This window comes from Dasypus novemcinctus, chromosome 10 (assembly GCF_030445035.2).
Source record: "Dasypus novemcinctus isolate mDasNov1 chromosome 10, mDasNov1.1.hap2, whole genome shotgun sequence".
In the NCBI taxonomy this organism is placed as follows: domain Eukaryota; kingdom Metazoa; phylum Chordata; class Mammalia; order Cingulata; family Dasypodidae; genus Dasypus; species Dasypus novemcinctus.
The window spans coordinates 75065137-75081952 of NC_080682.1; the positions used below are offsets into that span (position 1 = coordinate 75065137).

A 16816-nucleotide genomic window follows, 5' to 3' on the forward strand; every position below is an offset into this window, starting at 1 on the left:
ATATTCCTACCAACAATGAATAAGCTTTCTTATCTCTCCACATTCCTCTCCAGTTTCCTGAGTTTTTGTTTTTGTTTTTGTTTTTTAATAGTGGCCATTCTAGTAAGTGAAATGATATCTCATTGTAGATTTGATTTGCAGATTTGCATTTCCCTAATAGTCACTGATGTTGAACATTTTTTCATGTGGCTTTTTTGCCATTTGTATTTCTTATTTAGAAAAATGTTTATTCAGGTCTTTTACCTATTTTTTAATCAGGTCATTTGCTTTCTTATTTTTAAGTGGTAGGATCTCCTTATATATCGTGGATTTCAGACCCTTGTCAGATGTGCGATTTCCAAATGTTTCCTCCTATTGAGTAAGCTGCATTTTTACCCTTTTCACAAAGTCCTTTAAGGTGCAGAAGTGTTGAATTTTGAGGACGTCCCGTTTATTTTTCCTTTTGTTGCTCGTGCAACAAGGTATAAGGTTTAACAATCCCCACCTCCTACACCTACTACAAGATCTTTAAGATGTTTCCTTACATCGTCTTCTAGGAGTTTTATGTTCCTAGCTTTTGTATTTAGACCTTTGATCTATTTTGAATTGATTCTTATATACGGAGGGAGATAGGGGTCCTCTTTCATTCGTTTGGTTATGGATATGCAGTTTTTCCATTACCATTTGTTGAAGAGGCTTTTCTGTCCCAGAAAAGTGGGCTTGTAGGTTTGTCAAAAATCAGTTGACCGTAGAGGTTTGAGTCTATTTCTGAAATCTCAGTTTGACTCCATTGATTAATGTGTCTGTCTTTATGCCAATACCATGGTTTTTTGACTATTGAAGTTTATAATACACTTCAAGGTCAGGAAGTGTAGTCTTCCATCTTCACTGTATTTTTTTAGGATGCTTTTGGCTATTTGGGACCCCTTTCTCTTCCAAAAAAATAATCTATAAATCAGTTGCATTGAATCTATAAATCTGTTGGACAGAATTGACATCTTTGTGTTACTTAGTTTTCCAGTCCATAAACACAGAATATCCTTCCAGTTATTTAGGTCTTCTTTGATTTCTTTTAGGAGCGTTTTGTAGTTTTTTGAATTCACATTCTTCACATTCCTGATTAAATTACTTCCTAGATTTTTAAATATTTTCGTTGTCATAACACTATTTGATTTTAAATTTATGTCTGTTGTCTTTTATTATTTTGGCATTAGTGTTGACTTTCATGCTAGAAATGAGCTGCTAAAATAGACTAAAAAATTAGTCTTTCAGAATGGGAATTTTTACTTCAGAAAGAAGATATAAATTCAATAAAAATAACAAATATATCAAGTGCATTGTCATCTTTATTAGTCACTGTCTTGTCAAAGGAAACATGCAGTCTGCAACTTCTGAGTTTAAACCCTGTCAGATCCCAGTTGTCAAGCTTAAAGATCCTATTATTCAAGTTCATTGTAACTTCTTTCTTGCATGCCGTCTCTATTCCTATATTGTTAGTTTTCCTTCATAAGACAGTACACGAGGCCTGTTTGTACTCCTTTAACCATCACTGCGGTGTGAGTTTAAATTGAGTAACTGTCATGCACAATGTAATGCTGTTCTTTTTCTTATTGTACTATATAGGGCATTGCGGACAGGCTGGTTCTCCTGGACCTCTCAGAAGGAACTAAAGGAGGAATGATGGATCTTGAGATCTTCAACCTGCCTAATGTGGAGATCACCAAAGGTCTGGTTGTTCTGTTTGGAAGATGTTTGCCGTGATTACTCTTATATTTGAGTCCTATAATTTTAATGTTGAAAAGCACCTTGAAGATTATCTAGTCCAAGTCTGTAGTTTTACATATTGGGAAACTTACGTTTATATTAGTTTAGCAACTGGCCCAAGATCATACAGAAATTATAATTGATTTTATTAACAAGAGTCAATGAACAAATAATATTTGGATTGTTCAAGAAGACCTATTTCCTCTCTGACTTATACCTTAGTATGAATTTATTTTCTCTGATTGCTTCCTTTCTCATGGTATATTGGTTAAGAATACTAGTTTACAGTTAGGGAGATGGGAGTTTTATTCTGGATTTGCTACTGTTTTATTCAGTTTTATTCTGGATTTGTCACATTATATAATCTCAGTTTTCTCATCTATAATGTGGGGATAATACCTGCCTATTAGTATGTATAGCAAAGTGCTAAACCAAAGTTTAAAAGAAAATTCAATTCACATTGCCATCACTAAAAATACATTGTTAATAATAAGTTTTAAAAATAAGAAAAATGTTTACCACTAATAAATAAAATTGTGACAGTTTCAAGTTATTTTATGAATCCTCAAAAGGCAAAGATTATGTTCTTAAACTAATCCATTCCTGTGGGCTTGTCACCCTTTTTGATTGCATTGAGTACAGTTGGGGACCTAAACTGATAAGATCAATTTAGGGCCTTTCATTGAATTATGTCTGCAAGGGGTGACCCGGCTTGGGTCTCCTCCCTCTTGCTGAGTCTGATGTAAACGGAGACACAGAGGAAGACACAGAAGAAAAGGAAATTACCATATGAAAGAGAGGACTTCAGGAAGACTGAAGCCCTTAGAGACTGAGACAGGAGGCCCAGAAAGAGTGAAGCCCCAAGAGTCTGGGACCACGGAGCAGCTCAATGTTGAGGAGATGAGCTCTGGTTGAAGAGACAAACCCTATGTCTGGTTTCCCACACTGAGCTCCAGGAGATGGTAGATTTTGGAGGGGAAGGGAGAGATCAGTGGCCATCTTTGCCACATGGCAGGATGCTAGGATCAACAGCTGACTTTGGTATCTCTGATAGTGCCTTGATTTGGACATTTCATAGCCTCAAATCTGTAAGCATTTACCCCAAATAAATCCCCTTTATAAAAGCCAACCCATTTCTGGTACTTTGCATCGGCAGCCATGTGGCAAACTGAAACAGAAATGAAATACTATATGTGAATGTAAATATATATATTTATATACATACTTACATACATGTAAGTAAATAACATATTCAGGGATATAGGTTTAAAAATATTTTACTCTTAGGGTTGTGTGGTCAAAACCTTCAGAGAGGGAAGCAGTTGTGGCTCAACTGATAGAGCGTCCGCCTACCATATGGAGGGTCCAGGGTTCAAACCCAGGGCTTCCTGACCTGTGTGGTGAGCTGGCCCACATGTAGTGCTGCCACACGCAAGGAGTGCTGTGCTGTGCAGGGGTGCCCCCGCATAGGGGTGCCCCATAAACAAGGAGTGCACCCTGCAAGGAGAGCCGCCCCACATGAATAAAGCACAGCCCTCCCATGAGTGGCACCGCACACACGGAGAGCTGACGCAGCAAGATGATGCAACAAAAAAGAGACACAGTTTCCTGTGCCACCCAACCATACAAGCAGACGCAGAAGGACACACAGCGAATGGACACAGAGAGTAGACAATGGGGCGGTGGGGGGATGGAGAGAGAAATAAATAAAAATAAATTAAAAAAAACAAACAAACCTTGAGAGAGGAAGTGAGACACATCAGGGCTGCATCCCCCCCCATAGAAGCTTTGAACAACCAGGAAAAACAGGCAGAAATATCTTTCTAGGGCCTCCAGACAGCAGTTAAAGACCTGCAGTAACAGGGTAAATGCCAAACTAAGATAAGCCCTGAAGGAGAGCACTCAACATGGATCAATCAGCGAAGACAGGAAAGGTGCTTTTTTTTCCTTCTTTATTTTTGTTAGCTCCTAGCATACAAGGAGAACTCAGTTATAAAATTAGTTGCGGGAAGCGGACTTAGCCCAATGGATAGGGCGTCCACCTACCACATGGGAGGTCTGCAGTTCAAACCCCAGGACTCCTTGACCCGTGTAGAGCTGGCCCACGCACAGTGCTGATGCGCACAAGGAGTGCCATGCCACGCAGGGGTGTTCTCCCGCATAGGGGAACCCCATGTGCAAAGTGTATGCCCCGTAAGGAGAGCCACCCAGTGCGAAAAGAAAAGTGCAGCCTGCCCAAGAATGGCACCGCACACATGGAGAGCTGACACAACAAGATGATGCAACAAAAAGAAACAGATTCCGGGTGCTGCCGATAAGGATAGAAGTGGTCACAGAAGAACACACAGTAAATGGACACCGAGAGCAGACAACTGGGCGGGGGGAGTGGGGGGAAGAAATAAATAAAAAATAAATCTTAAAAAATAAATAAATGAATAAAATTAGTTGGTGTGATGATTTGAAACTATTTGGATCCCAGAAAATCATGTTTTTAAAGCTAATCCATTCTTTTTTCTGTTGTTGTCTTCTTTATATATAGATATATGTTTACATTTTTCTATAAATGGAATCATACAATATGTACTACTTTCTGCCTGTTTTCTTTCACTTAGCAGAATGTGGGGATTTTTTTCCCTGATATTAACATCTTATAGTATTAACATACATTTGTTCAGTTTCAAAGAAAAACTGTCTTATATATGCAGTTTACCCATATTCATATTTCACATGCGGTTTTACTATGCTATACGGTCCCGTGTTACATTGTTTAGCTATTGTTCAGTAATATATATGACCTTAGACTTTCTCTTTAAACCACTGTCATAGCCATATGATAGTACTGCTAGTTACAAATATTATGTTGTGCTTTCACCTTTTCTATTCATTTTCCTTTTTTACCACTTCTGCGCAAGTTAACCTCTTTTCCATTCTCTAACCTCATTCTATTTTCTGGTGACCCATGTTCAAATTATTAACTCCATTAGATTACACAATATTTTTAGTTCATAGTAGTATAATAACACAATATTTGTCCTTTTGTGTCTGGCTTTCTTCACCTTAACCTAATGTCTTCCAGGTTCATCCATGTTGTCATGTGCTTCACCACTTCATTTCTTCGTACAGCTGCATAATATTCCATCATGTGAATGGACCAGTTTATTTATCCATTCATTGGTTGATGGACACTTGTATTGTTTCCACCTTTAGTCAATTGTGAATAACACTGCTTTGAACATCAGTGTGTAGATGTCTGTTTGTATCACTGCTCTCAGTTCTTCTGGGTATATACCTGGTAGTGGTATTGCCGGGTTACATGGCAAATCTATATTCAACATCTTTAGGAACTGCCAAACAGGCCTCCACAGTGGCTGTACCATTCTACATTCCCACCAACAGTGAATAAGTGTTTCTATCTCTCCACATCCTCTCCAACACTTGTAGTTCTCCATCTTTAACAGTGGCCATTCTAATATGTGCGAGATGATATCTCACTGTAGCTTTGATTTGCATTTCCCTAATTGCTAGTGATGCTGAACATTTTTTCATGTGATTTTTTTCACCATTTGTATTTCTTCTTTGGACAAATGTCTACTCCTCTTTTGCCCATTTTTAATTGGGTCGTTTGTCTTTTTATTTTTAAGTTGTAGCATCTCTATGTATTGTGGATATTAAACCCTTATCAGATACGTGATTTCCAAATATTTTTTCCCACTGAATTGGCTGCCATTTCATTCTTTTGACAAAGTCCTTTGAGGTGTTAAAGTGTTTAATTTTGAGGAGGTCCCATTTATCTATTTTTTGTTGTTGTTGCTCATGCTTTGGGTGTAAGATCCAAGAAACCACCACCTACCACTTTAAGATGTTTCCCTATATTTTCTTATAGTAGTTTTATTTTATTTTATTTTTTAAAGATTTATTTATTTATTTCTCTCCCTTTTCCCCCCACCCAGTCCATTCGCTGTGTGTTCTTCTGTCACCACTTCCATCCTTATCAGCGGCACCGGGAATCTCTGTTTCTTTTTGTTGCGTCATCTTGTTGCGTCAGCTCTCTGTGTGTGTGGCCTCATTCCCCGGTAGGCTGCACTTTCTTTCGCGCTGGGCAGCTCTCCTTAGGGGGCACATTCCTTGTGTGTGGGGCTCCCCCACGCAGGGGACACCCCTGCGTGGCACGGCACTCCCGGCGCGCATCAACATTGCATGTGGGCCAGCTCCACACGGGTCAAGGAGGCCTGGGGTTTGAACTGTGGACCTCTCATGTCATAGGCAGACGCCCTAACCATTGGCCCAAGTCCACTTCCCTATAGTAGTTTTATGGTCCTGGCTTTTATATTTAGGTCTTTGATCCATTTTGAGTTGATTCTTCTTTTTTTTTTTTTAAGATTTATTTATTTTTTTATTTCTCTCCCCTCCCCCTATTGTCTTCTCTCTGTGTCCATTTGCTGTGTGTTCTTCTGTATCTGCTTATATTCTCAGTAGGCAGCTCTGGGAACTGATCCTGGGACCTTCTGGAGTGGGAGAGAGGCAATCATTCTCTTGAGCCACCTCCGCTCCCTGGCCTGCTACATCTCTCATCATCTCTCCTCTGTGTCTCTTTTTGTTGTGTCATCTTGCTTCGTCAGTTCTCCACGTGGGCCAACACTCCTATGCAGGGCAGCACTCCTGCATGGGGCAGCACACCTGTGCAGGGCAGCACACCTGTGCAGGGCAGCACTCTGCATGGGCCAGCTTGCCTTCACCAGGAGGCCCTGGGTATCGAACCCTGTATCTCCTACGTGGTAGAGGGTAGCCCTATGCTTGAGCAACATCTGCTTCCCTTGAACTGATTCTTGTATAGGGATTCAGATGGGGTCCTTTTTCATTATTTTGGTTATGGATATCCAGTTCTCCTAACACCATTTATGAAGAAGACTGTTTTGTCCTGTTAACATGGCTTTGGTGGGTTTGTCAAAAAACAGTTAGCTGTAGAGGTCAGGGTTTATTTCGGGACTCTCAGTTCTGTTCCACTGATTGATATGTATGTCTTCATGCAATACCATGTTGTTTTTTGTTTGTTTGTTGTTGTTTTTTGCACCATGTTGTTTTGACCACTATAGAGTTGTAATATGTTTCAAGCGCACACAGTGAAATTCCTCCCATGTCACTCTTTTTTTTAAGAATGCTTTTGGCTATTTGGGTGCACACTTTGCCTTCCAAATGATGCCTTTACTTTCCTTTTTTTTCTTTTCTTTTTTTTTTACTTTTGGTGTATTTTTCCCCAAACCCACCCTATTTTCTTAAACAAATCAATTTTATTGATACATATTAATAAAGCATACAGGGAAATGGATGTGGCTCAACCAATTGGGCTCCTGTCTACTATGTAGGAGGTCCAGGGTTTGATGCCCTGGGCCTCCTGGTAAGGGCAAGCTGGCCCACACAGCGAATTGGCCCACAGAGTGCCAGCCCATGCAGGAATGAGGCCCTGCGCAGGAGAGCTGTCCTGCATGGGAATGCCGCCTTGTGTGGGAAAAGCTGCTCCGTGCAGGAGTACCAGCCGACGCAAAGAGCTGGCGCAGCAACATGATGCAAGAAGAGACAGAGAGGAGAGAAAATAAGAAGACATAGCAGAACAGGGGAGCTGAGGTGGCACAAGAGAGTAATCACCTCTCCCACTCCGGAAGGTCCCAGGATTGGTTCCTGGAGCCGCCTAATGAGAGTACAAGTGAGAATACAAGCAGACACAGAAGAACACACAGAGAATGGACACAGAGAGCAGACAATGGGGGAATGGGGAGGGGGAGAGAAATAAATAAAAATAAATCTTAAAAAATAAATAAATAAAATATACAATTTATCCAAAGTGTACAATCAATGGTATTTGGTATAATAACATAGTTATGCATTTATCACTTCAATCATTATTAAAGAATTTTCATTATTTCAATGATGATAATAAACAAAAAAAAAGACAAACAAGGAAATTCCTCCCCTCTGAATCTCTGTTTCTCCTGCTGTACATAGCTGCTATTTCTGGCTATTCTTGCACAATTATTTGTTTATTAAGCAATTTTATTGAGATATATTCACATACCATATGATCTATCCAAAATGTATAATCAATGGCGTTCTTTTTTAGCTGTTAAAAGGGCTTTGTTGTAAAATTGTAAAACAAATAGAAAATTAGATTGAAAGAAATTACAGATTTTAAAAGAGAGTGCAAGGCCAGGTTAGATTTAATATAATCAGTTACAAGAAATATATAGTATAGCTACAAATGTAAATCATAATTCTAATAACAAATTAATTATAACTTAATTCTAATTTTTATATTACTGCTATATTAGACATAATCTCTAAGAATAAAATTATTTGTTATTTAATTTCCATTTAGGCCATAATTCTTTCTGGATAATCAAATTCCAATTTGGGAATTCTCCACATCTCATTGGAATGAATTACAGCTTATAGCAATTTGCCAACTCATAATTTTTTTTTTTTTAATTAATTTTTTTAATTGACTTTGTAATAATGTTACATTAAAAATATATATATGAGGTCCCATTAATCCCCACCCCCCCACCCCCCCTCTCCCCCCCCAACAACACTCGTTTCCATCATCATGACACATCCATTGGATTTGGTAAGTACATCTTTGGGCATGTCTGCACCTCATAGACAATGGTCCACATCATGGCCCCCACTCTCCTCCATTCCATCCAGTGGGCCCTATGAGGATTTACAATGTCCGGTGATTACCTCTGAGGCACCATCCAGGGCAGCTCCATGTCCCAAAGACGCCTCCACCTCTCATCTCCTCCTGCCCTTCCCCATACCCATCGTCCACCATGTCCACTTTTCCCAATTCCATGCCACCTCTTCTATGTGGACATTGGATTGGTTGTGTCCATTGCACCTCTATGTCAAGAGGAGGCTCAGATTCCACATGGATGCTGGATGCAGTCCTCCCATTTTCAGTTGTAATCACTCTAGGCTCCATGGTGTGGTGATTGTCCTTCTTCAACTCCATCTTAGCTGAGTGTGGTAAGTCCAATAAATCAGATTGTAGGTGCTGGAGTCTGTTGAGGCTCAGGACCTGGCTATCACATTGTCGGTCCAGAGATTCAAATCCCCTAAATATATCTTAAACCCCCACGTTAACTGCACCTCCAGCACATTAGCATGAAAGACTTATGAAGGGAGATCCCATCTGAGTCCAGATTCATCACACATAAACACCATTTCCAAAGAGGGGCCATCTGCCCTGATAGTTAACCCCATCGGCCATGACCATAACTCTCATGGGTCTCTTTAGCCTTCAAAGGAACCATTATCTGGGGGTTGTATCTGCTTTATCTGTCTCTCTGACTCTGCTCAGTTGTGCATGAGGGCAATCCTTCTGCCAGCCTCCAGACTCTTTTTTAGAAACTCGTAGCCATATAAACTCATTTCTCCTTTCCATTTCCCCCTTACTTTAGGCCAACTCATAATTTTATGTGACACAAAAACTCAATCTTTTTTTCAGCAGTAGTTATACTAAATCATTATTGATATTGATTCAGATGGATAATTTTAATTAACAAGTGTGCTTAAGAAAAGTTTGAAGAAAAATGAAGTACCCAAAAATATATCTCTTCTCCAGTCCTTAATTAAAAGCAAGTGTTTATTTTATATGAAGAAACTTACAGACTACTCATCACAGGAACAATTTACTAGTTGCACTGAGTAATTATTGTTCATATACTATAATATTGTTATTTTACATTTATCTGGTCTACTCCAGCTCTTTTTTGGTTATTTTTTGCATGGAATAACTTTTTCTACGCTTTCACTTTTAACCTGATTATATCCTTACATCTGAGGTGGGTCTCTCGTAGACAACATATAGGCGGCTCATATTTTTCTATCAGTTTATGTCTTTTGATTAGGGAGTTCAGTCCATTAACATTCAGTGTTCTTACTGTAGGGCATTACTTACTTCATCCATTTTGTCATTTGGTTTTATGCTGTCATATTGTTCAGTTGTCTGTCTTCTTATCCTTTAGTTTACCATTCTGAATAATCTTCATTCTAAACTCTTCTCCAAATCTCTCACCCTTGTTTTTTCCTTAAGTATCTCTTGCAAATCTGGTCTTTTGGTAACATATTCTACGGGTCTCTGTTTGTCTGTGAATACTTTGAACTCACCGTCATTTCTGAAGGACATCTTTGTCAGATACAGAATTCTTGGCTGGCAGTTCTTCTCTTTCAGTATCTCAGATACATCAAACCACATTCTAGTCACCTCCATGTTTTCTGGTGAGAGGTCAGCACTTAATCTTAACGAGTTCCCTTGTATGTGATGCTTTGCTTTTCTCTTGGTTCTTTCAGAATCCTCTCTTTATCTCATATTTGTCATTCGGAATAGTAGGTGTCTCAGGGTAGGTCTGTTCAGATTTATTCTGTTTGGGATGTGTAGTCCTTCTTGGATAGAGATATTTATGTCCTTCATAAGAGCTAGAAAGCTTTCAGTCATTTCCTCAAATATTCTTTCTGCCCTTTTTTCCATTCTTTCCTCCCTCCCGCACACCAATAATGTGAATGTTTGTGTGTTTCACATTGTCATTCAGTTCCTTGAGACTGTTCCATTTTGTTCATTCTCTACTCTTTCTGTTCTCTTTTTTTTCCAGTTGATATGTTCTCTCTTCTAAATCACTAATTCTGTCTTTGAGCAATTCATATCTGTTCTTAGGTGCCTGTAATTCATTTTTAATCTCATCCATCGTGCCTTTCATTTCCGTAAGGTCTGTTACTTTTCTTTGCAGGCTTTCATGTTGTTCTTTATGTTCTCCCAGTATTGTCTTAATATCCTCTATTTCTTTAGTCATATTTTCTTTAAATTCTTTGAAGTGATTTAGGAGAGTTGTATGATTATCGCTGGTTTTCTTAAATCCTGTTTCTCTTCAGGATATTTGGTTTTTTATTTTGGCTGGGCCATCTCTTCCTGTTTCCTAGTATAGCTTGTAATTTTTTGCTGATGTCCAGGCATCTGAATAGGATGGTGAATTACTCTGATGGCCAATTCCTCTCTCACCCCTATTGTTTTTATTTTTATTTTTTCATAGCTTTTCTTCGATATTTGAAGTTCAACTTATTCTTAGTCTTTAAAATTGCCCAGCTTATGTTTTCCAAATTGGGCCAGGGACTCACTAGTGGGGCACAGATTTTCTCCCAGAGGTTGGATACAGAGAGGGTGAACAGTTTTTGTCTATGCAATTTCCAGACCGGCCAGCAGATGGCACTAGTTAGTGCACCTTTCCACTGAGGTGTTTCAGTCTCCGCTTTCCTGTGTTCCTGTGTTGAATCTCCAGAGTGGAGATTCAAAGTGGTCTCTGCTGGCAGAATTCACTGAAGAAAAGCACCCCGACCTCCCCTCCCTTTTCCCTTGAAACAGCTGACAAGAAGGAAAATGTCTGTTCCCCTTATTTGGCTGCAGTGAGCCACGGGTTTTACCCCAACTTAATATCTTGGGGGTGGCGGAGGGGAGCCCTTCCCTGCTGCCACAGGGGCTTGGTAGTTTGTTCATCATTTCAGCTTCTTTGTCTCTCTGTCACTCACCCTCCTGGGAATTGTGTAGCACTGTCCTGAACTGCTAAACTCCAAAGCAGGACCCTCAGACAGCTTTAGCCTCGTCCTCTGTTCTTTTTGTGAGAGCATTCATCTCTGCCTGTTAGTCCTCACTATCTTTCCATAATTGGTAATTGCCTTTTTTATTTCTATAAAGTAAGTATTGTGTTGAATCTATCAATCAGGTTGGGTAGGATTTATATTGTAACAGTTTGGCATTATGATTTACAAAAATAGATACTGGATTATGTTTGTGAACTGGTCTGTTCCTTTGTGCATATTAGATTGTATTGGATTCAGAGGTTTCACTCTTATTTGATTAAGTTATAATTAAGGTTTTGATTGATCCAGGTGAGTCCCTTTGGTGTTGGGACTCACAGAGAAAACTAAATAGCTGAGGAGTTAGTTGGAATTTTAATGCTGGAGCACCAGGAAGTAAATACATAGAGAAGCAGATACTTGAGGAAAGAGAGAAGGCTCTGTTAAAGGCCCTGGGAAGAGAGGTGAGCCATTTGCCTGATAGTTTACAGCTGGCCTTGTGGAGAGAGCAGAGCAGCTGAACCCAGAGAGGAGCAAGCCCTGGGAGAGAAACGACACCCCATCCTACCACTGATTTTAGAAGAAGCTGGGACCTTGGTGCCTTAAGAGAAAGAGGAAGCCTGAACCCTTGCAGATGTTGGCAGCCATCTTGCTCCAACTCGTGGCAACAGACTGTGGTGAGGGAAGTAACATGCTTTATGACCTGTTAACTGTAAACTTCTACCCCAAATAAATACCCTTTATAAAAGCCAAAAGATTTCTGTTATTTTGCATTAGCACCCTTTTGGCTGACTAATACAGATATCTTCATGATATTTAGTCTTCCAGTCCATGAACATGGACAGTCTTTCCATTTGTTTAGGTTGTCATTGATTTCTTCTAGCATTTGTTTTTTAGTTTTCTGCATATACATCCTGTACAACTTAGGTTAAATTGATTCCTAGGTATTTGATTCTTCTGATGCTTTTGAAATTTTTTTTTTTTTCCCCCTTATTCCTTCCTCAGATTGTTCAGTACTAGTGTGCAGGAACATTACAGATTTTTGCTTTTTGATCTTGAATCCTGCCACTTTGCTTAACTCATATATTTATCAAATAGCTTTGTCAGAGACATTTTAGCATTTTCTAAATATAGGATAATGATCTGAAAATAGTAAGAGTTTCACTTTCTCTTTTCCTATCTGGATGCCTCTTGTTTTTATTTTTTCATTTCTAATTACTCTAGCTAGAACTTCTAACACAATGTTGAATAACAGTGCAGACAGTGGATCCTTGCCTTGTTCCCAAACTTAGAGGAAAAGCTTTCAGTGTTTCTCCATTGACTATGATGCTGGCTGTGCATTTTTCATATATGCCCTTGATCATATTGAGAATTTTCCTTCTATTCCTATCTTTTGAAGTGTTTTTATCAAGAAAGGATGCTTTATTTTGTCAAACACCTTTCCTACATCAATCAAGATGATCGTGTGGGTTTTTACCTTCAATTTGTTAATGTGGTTTGGCATATTACGGTAATTGATTTTCATATGTTGAACGGTCCTTACATACCAGGAATAAATCCCATTTGGTCTTTTAACATGCTGTTGGATTCTATTTGCAAGTATTTTGTTGAGAATTTTAGCATCTATGTTTATTAGAGAGATTGGTCTATACTTTATTTTTGTAGTGTCTTTATCTGGGTTTGGTATTAGAGTATTGTTGGCTTCATAAAATGTATTGGGTAATTTTCTCTTCTCTTCAATTTTTTGAAAGAGTTTAAACAGGAGTTTAATTTGTTTCAAAATGCTTGGTAGATTTCACCTGTGAAGCATCTGGTCTGGAGTTTTCTCTTTTGGGAGGTTTTGATGACAGTTTCAATCTCCTTAAATGTGATTCGTTTGTTAAGTTCTTATATTTCTTGTAGCATCAGTGTAGGTGCTTTGTGCATTAATAGGAATTTTTCATTTCATCTAGGTTGTCTATTTTGTTGGCATACATTTCTCATAACATCCTCTTATGATACTTTTTATTTCTGTGTGGTCTGTGGTAACTTTATCCCTTTCATTTCTGATTGTGTTCATTTACATCATCTCTCTTTTTTTCTTTATTAGTCTAGCTAGGGATTTGTTGATTTTATTGATCTTCTCAAAGAACTTTTTTTTGGTTTTTGTTGATTTTCTCTCGTTTTTTATTTTCTCAATTTCATTTATTTCTGCCCTTTATTTATGATCTTTATTACTTCTCTCCTTCTGCTTTCTTTGGGATTGCTTTGCTTTTCCTTTTCTAGTTTCTCTAGTTGTTTGGTTACATCTTTGATTTTAGCTCTTTCTTTAATTATAGGCATTTACAACTATAAATTTCCCTATCAGCACTGCCTTTGCTGTATCCCTTAAGGTTTTTTTTGGTTTTTTTTAAAGATTTATTTATTTCTCTCCCCTTCCCCCTGTTGTCTGCTCTCTGTGTCCATTCGCTGTGTGATGTTCTGCATCTGCTTGCATTATCTGGCGGCACTGGGAAACTGTGTCTCTTTTTTGTTGCATCAGCCACGTGTGCAACGCCACTCCCGGGTGGACTGTGCTTTTTTCACGCGGAGCGGCTCTTGCAGGGTGCACTCATTGCGTGTGGGGCATCCCTATGCAGGAACACCCCTGCATGGCACAGCACTCCTTGCGCATGGTAGCACTGTATGTAGTCCAGCTTACCACATGGGTCAGGAGGCCCTGGGGATTGAACCCTGGACCCTCCTTATGGTAGATGGATGCTCTATCAGTTGAGCCACGTCCGCTTTCGATAAGGTGTGTTTTTTTTTATATTCCCCCCCGCTTGTGGCTTTTTGCATGCTGTCTGCTCTCTGTGTCCATTCGCTGTGTGTGCTTCTGTGTTTCTTTTTTTTTTGCTTGTCTCCCTTTTTTTGTTGTTGTATCACCTTGCTGAGTCGGCTGTCCATGGTACCTGTGGGCTGGGCAGCACTCTGTGGCATGCAGGCGAGCCTACCTTCACAAGGAGTCTCTGGGATGTGAACCCAGGGTCTCCCATATGGTAAACAGGAGCCCAAGTGATTGAGCTACAGCCGCTTCCTCACTTCCGATAAGTTTTGATAAGTTGTGTTCACATTTTCATTCATCTCAATATATTTACTAATTTTACTTACAATTCTTCTTTGACCCACTGATTATTTAGGGTTGTGTTGTTCAGCTTCAACACATATGCAAATTTACCTCTTTCCCATCTCTTACTGAATTCTGGTTTCATTCCATTATGATCTGAGAAGGTGCTTTGTATAATTTCAGTATTTTTATATTTATTAAGACCTGCCATGTGATCTAATATGTGGCTCTCCTGAAGACAAATCCATGAGCACTTGAGAAGAATGTATAAACTGCTGATTTGGAATATAACATTCTGTATAAGTTTGTTCAGTCCAACTCATTTATCATTATTCAAGTTCTCTGTTTCAGTGTTGATCTTCTGCCTAGTTGTTCTAGCTAATGATGTGAGTCGTGCATTGAAGTATCCAACTATTACTGTGGAGATGTCTGTTTCTCCCTTCTGTTTTGCCAGAGTTTGCCATATGTATTTTAGGGCACCCTGGTTAGGTGCATAGATATATATGACTGTTATTTCTTCCTGGTGGATTATCCCTGTTATTAATATATAATGGCCTTCTGTATCTCTTACAACTTTTTTGCATTTAAAGTCTGTTTTGTCCGATATTATTATAGCTACCCCTGCTCTTTTTTGGTTACCATTTGGATGAAAATTTTTTTTCCCAACCTTTCACATTCAAACTATTTGTATCCCTGAGTTTAAGGTAAGTCTTTTGTAGGCAGCATATGAATAGTTCATGTTTTTTAAATTTTTATCTATTCTGTCAGCCTATATCTTTTTTTTTTTTTTAAGGAGGTACTGGGGATTTTACCTGGGTTCTTGTATGTGGGAAGCAAGCACTCAAACCACTTAGCTACACCTACTCCCTAGTTTGTCTTTTTATGAGGGAGTTTAATTCATTAACATTCAGTGATATTACTGTAAATACATTATTTACTTCCACCATTTTGTCCTTTGATTTTCTTATATCTTTTTTTTTTTAAGATATATTTTTTTATTTCTGTCCCCACCCCCTTTGTCTGCTCTCTTATGTCCATTCACTGTGTGTTCTTCTGTATCTGCGTACATTCTCAGCAGCACGCAGCACCGGGAATCTGTGTCTCTTTTTGTTGCATCATCTTGCTGCGTCAGCTCTCCGTGTGTGTGACGCCATTCCTGGGTAGGCTGCACTTTTTTCACTCGGAAGAAGCTCTCTTTGTAGGGTGCACTCCTTGCATGTGAGGTTCCCCTACACAGGGGAACCCCTGTGTGGCATGGCACTCCTTGTGCATGGCAGCACTGTGCGTGTGCTAGCTCACCACATGGGCCAGGAAGCCCTGGGTTTGAACCCTGGACCTCCTGTATGGTAGGTGGATGCTCTTTCAGTTGAGCCACGTCCACTTCCTGTTATGGTATATCTTATTTTCATCTGTTTTTACTCTTTTGGTTATCCTTTCTCTTCCTGTCTTCTATACTCTCCTCCAAGCTCTCTCTCCTCTCTTTTTCTTTCAAGTTATAAGCCTCCCTTTTTATTTTCTGAAAAGGTGGATTCTTTTTATGAAGTCTCTTAGTTTCTGTTTGTTTTTGAATATTTTAAACTCACCTTCATATTTGAAGGACAGTTTTGCTGGATAAAAACTTCTAAGCTGGCAGTTTTTCTCCTTCGGTGTCCTAATTACATCCTACTACTGTCTTTTCACCTCCATGGTTTCTGATGAGAAATCTGCAGTAAGTATTACTAGGTGTCCCTAGTATTTGATGGTTTGCTCTCCCTTGTTGCTCACAGAATCTTGGATGGTCGACATTCTGAGTTGTATGTTTCTTGACATGTCAGTTCATTTCTTTTGTTAGAGTTGGGAAATTTTCAGCTATTATTTCCTTAAACACTCTTTCTACCCCTTTTTCCTTTTCTTCTCCTAGGGCTCCCATGACAAGTATGTTGTTGCATTCGATTTATCATTCAACTCCCTAATACCCTGTTCAATTTTTCCCATTCTTTTCTTTCTCTTATTTTTTCTCTATCTTCTTTCATTTTGGGTTCATTGTTTGTCAGAGTCGATGGTCCCGAAGGGTATTGGGAATGAAAGACAAAGAGAGATTGGGATCAGGGGTTCTGAGAGCATTGATTTCTCAAGCTCATCAGACAAGTTTATTAATCTCAGGGGCTTCTTTATATACCCCAAGCAGTTGTGAGAACCAGCAACTATTCTAGCTAACTATTCCCATTACCTCATTCTAAATAACACAGTGCACAGTGGATAAGATAGTTACCAAAGCTCAAGATGCTCTATTATGTTATTGAAACAAGTATACTCATAAATCTTATTGCCCAGGTTACTTGAGATATCAAGTCTGGGTTCTGCTGGAATGTTATGTTTCCCGAGAGA

At 39.1% G+C, this 16816-nt stretch overlaps 1 protein-coding gene across 3 annotated transcripts in view; it reads left to right on the plus strand.

Moving 5' to 3' along the window:
- The window catches only part of UEVLD (UEV and lactate/malate dehyrogenase domains), a 118717-nt gene that overhangs the window by 64716 nt on the left and 37185 nt on the right, over positions 1–16816 (plus strand). For all 3 annotated transcript variants that reach the window (XM_004484256.4, XM_004484257.4, XM_004484259.4), the window contains one exon: positions 1603–1705. In XM_004484256.4, the coding sequence (XP_004484313.2) occupies positions 1603–1705 (103 nt within the window). The remainder of the gene's footprint in view (positions 1–1602; positions 1706–16816) is intronic.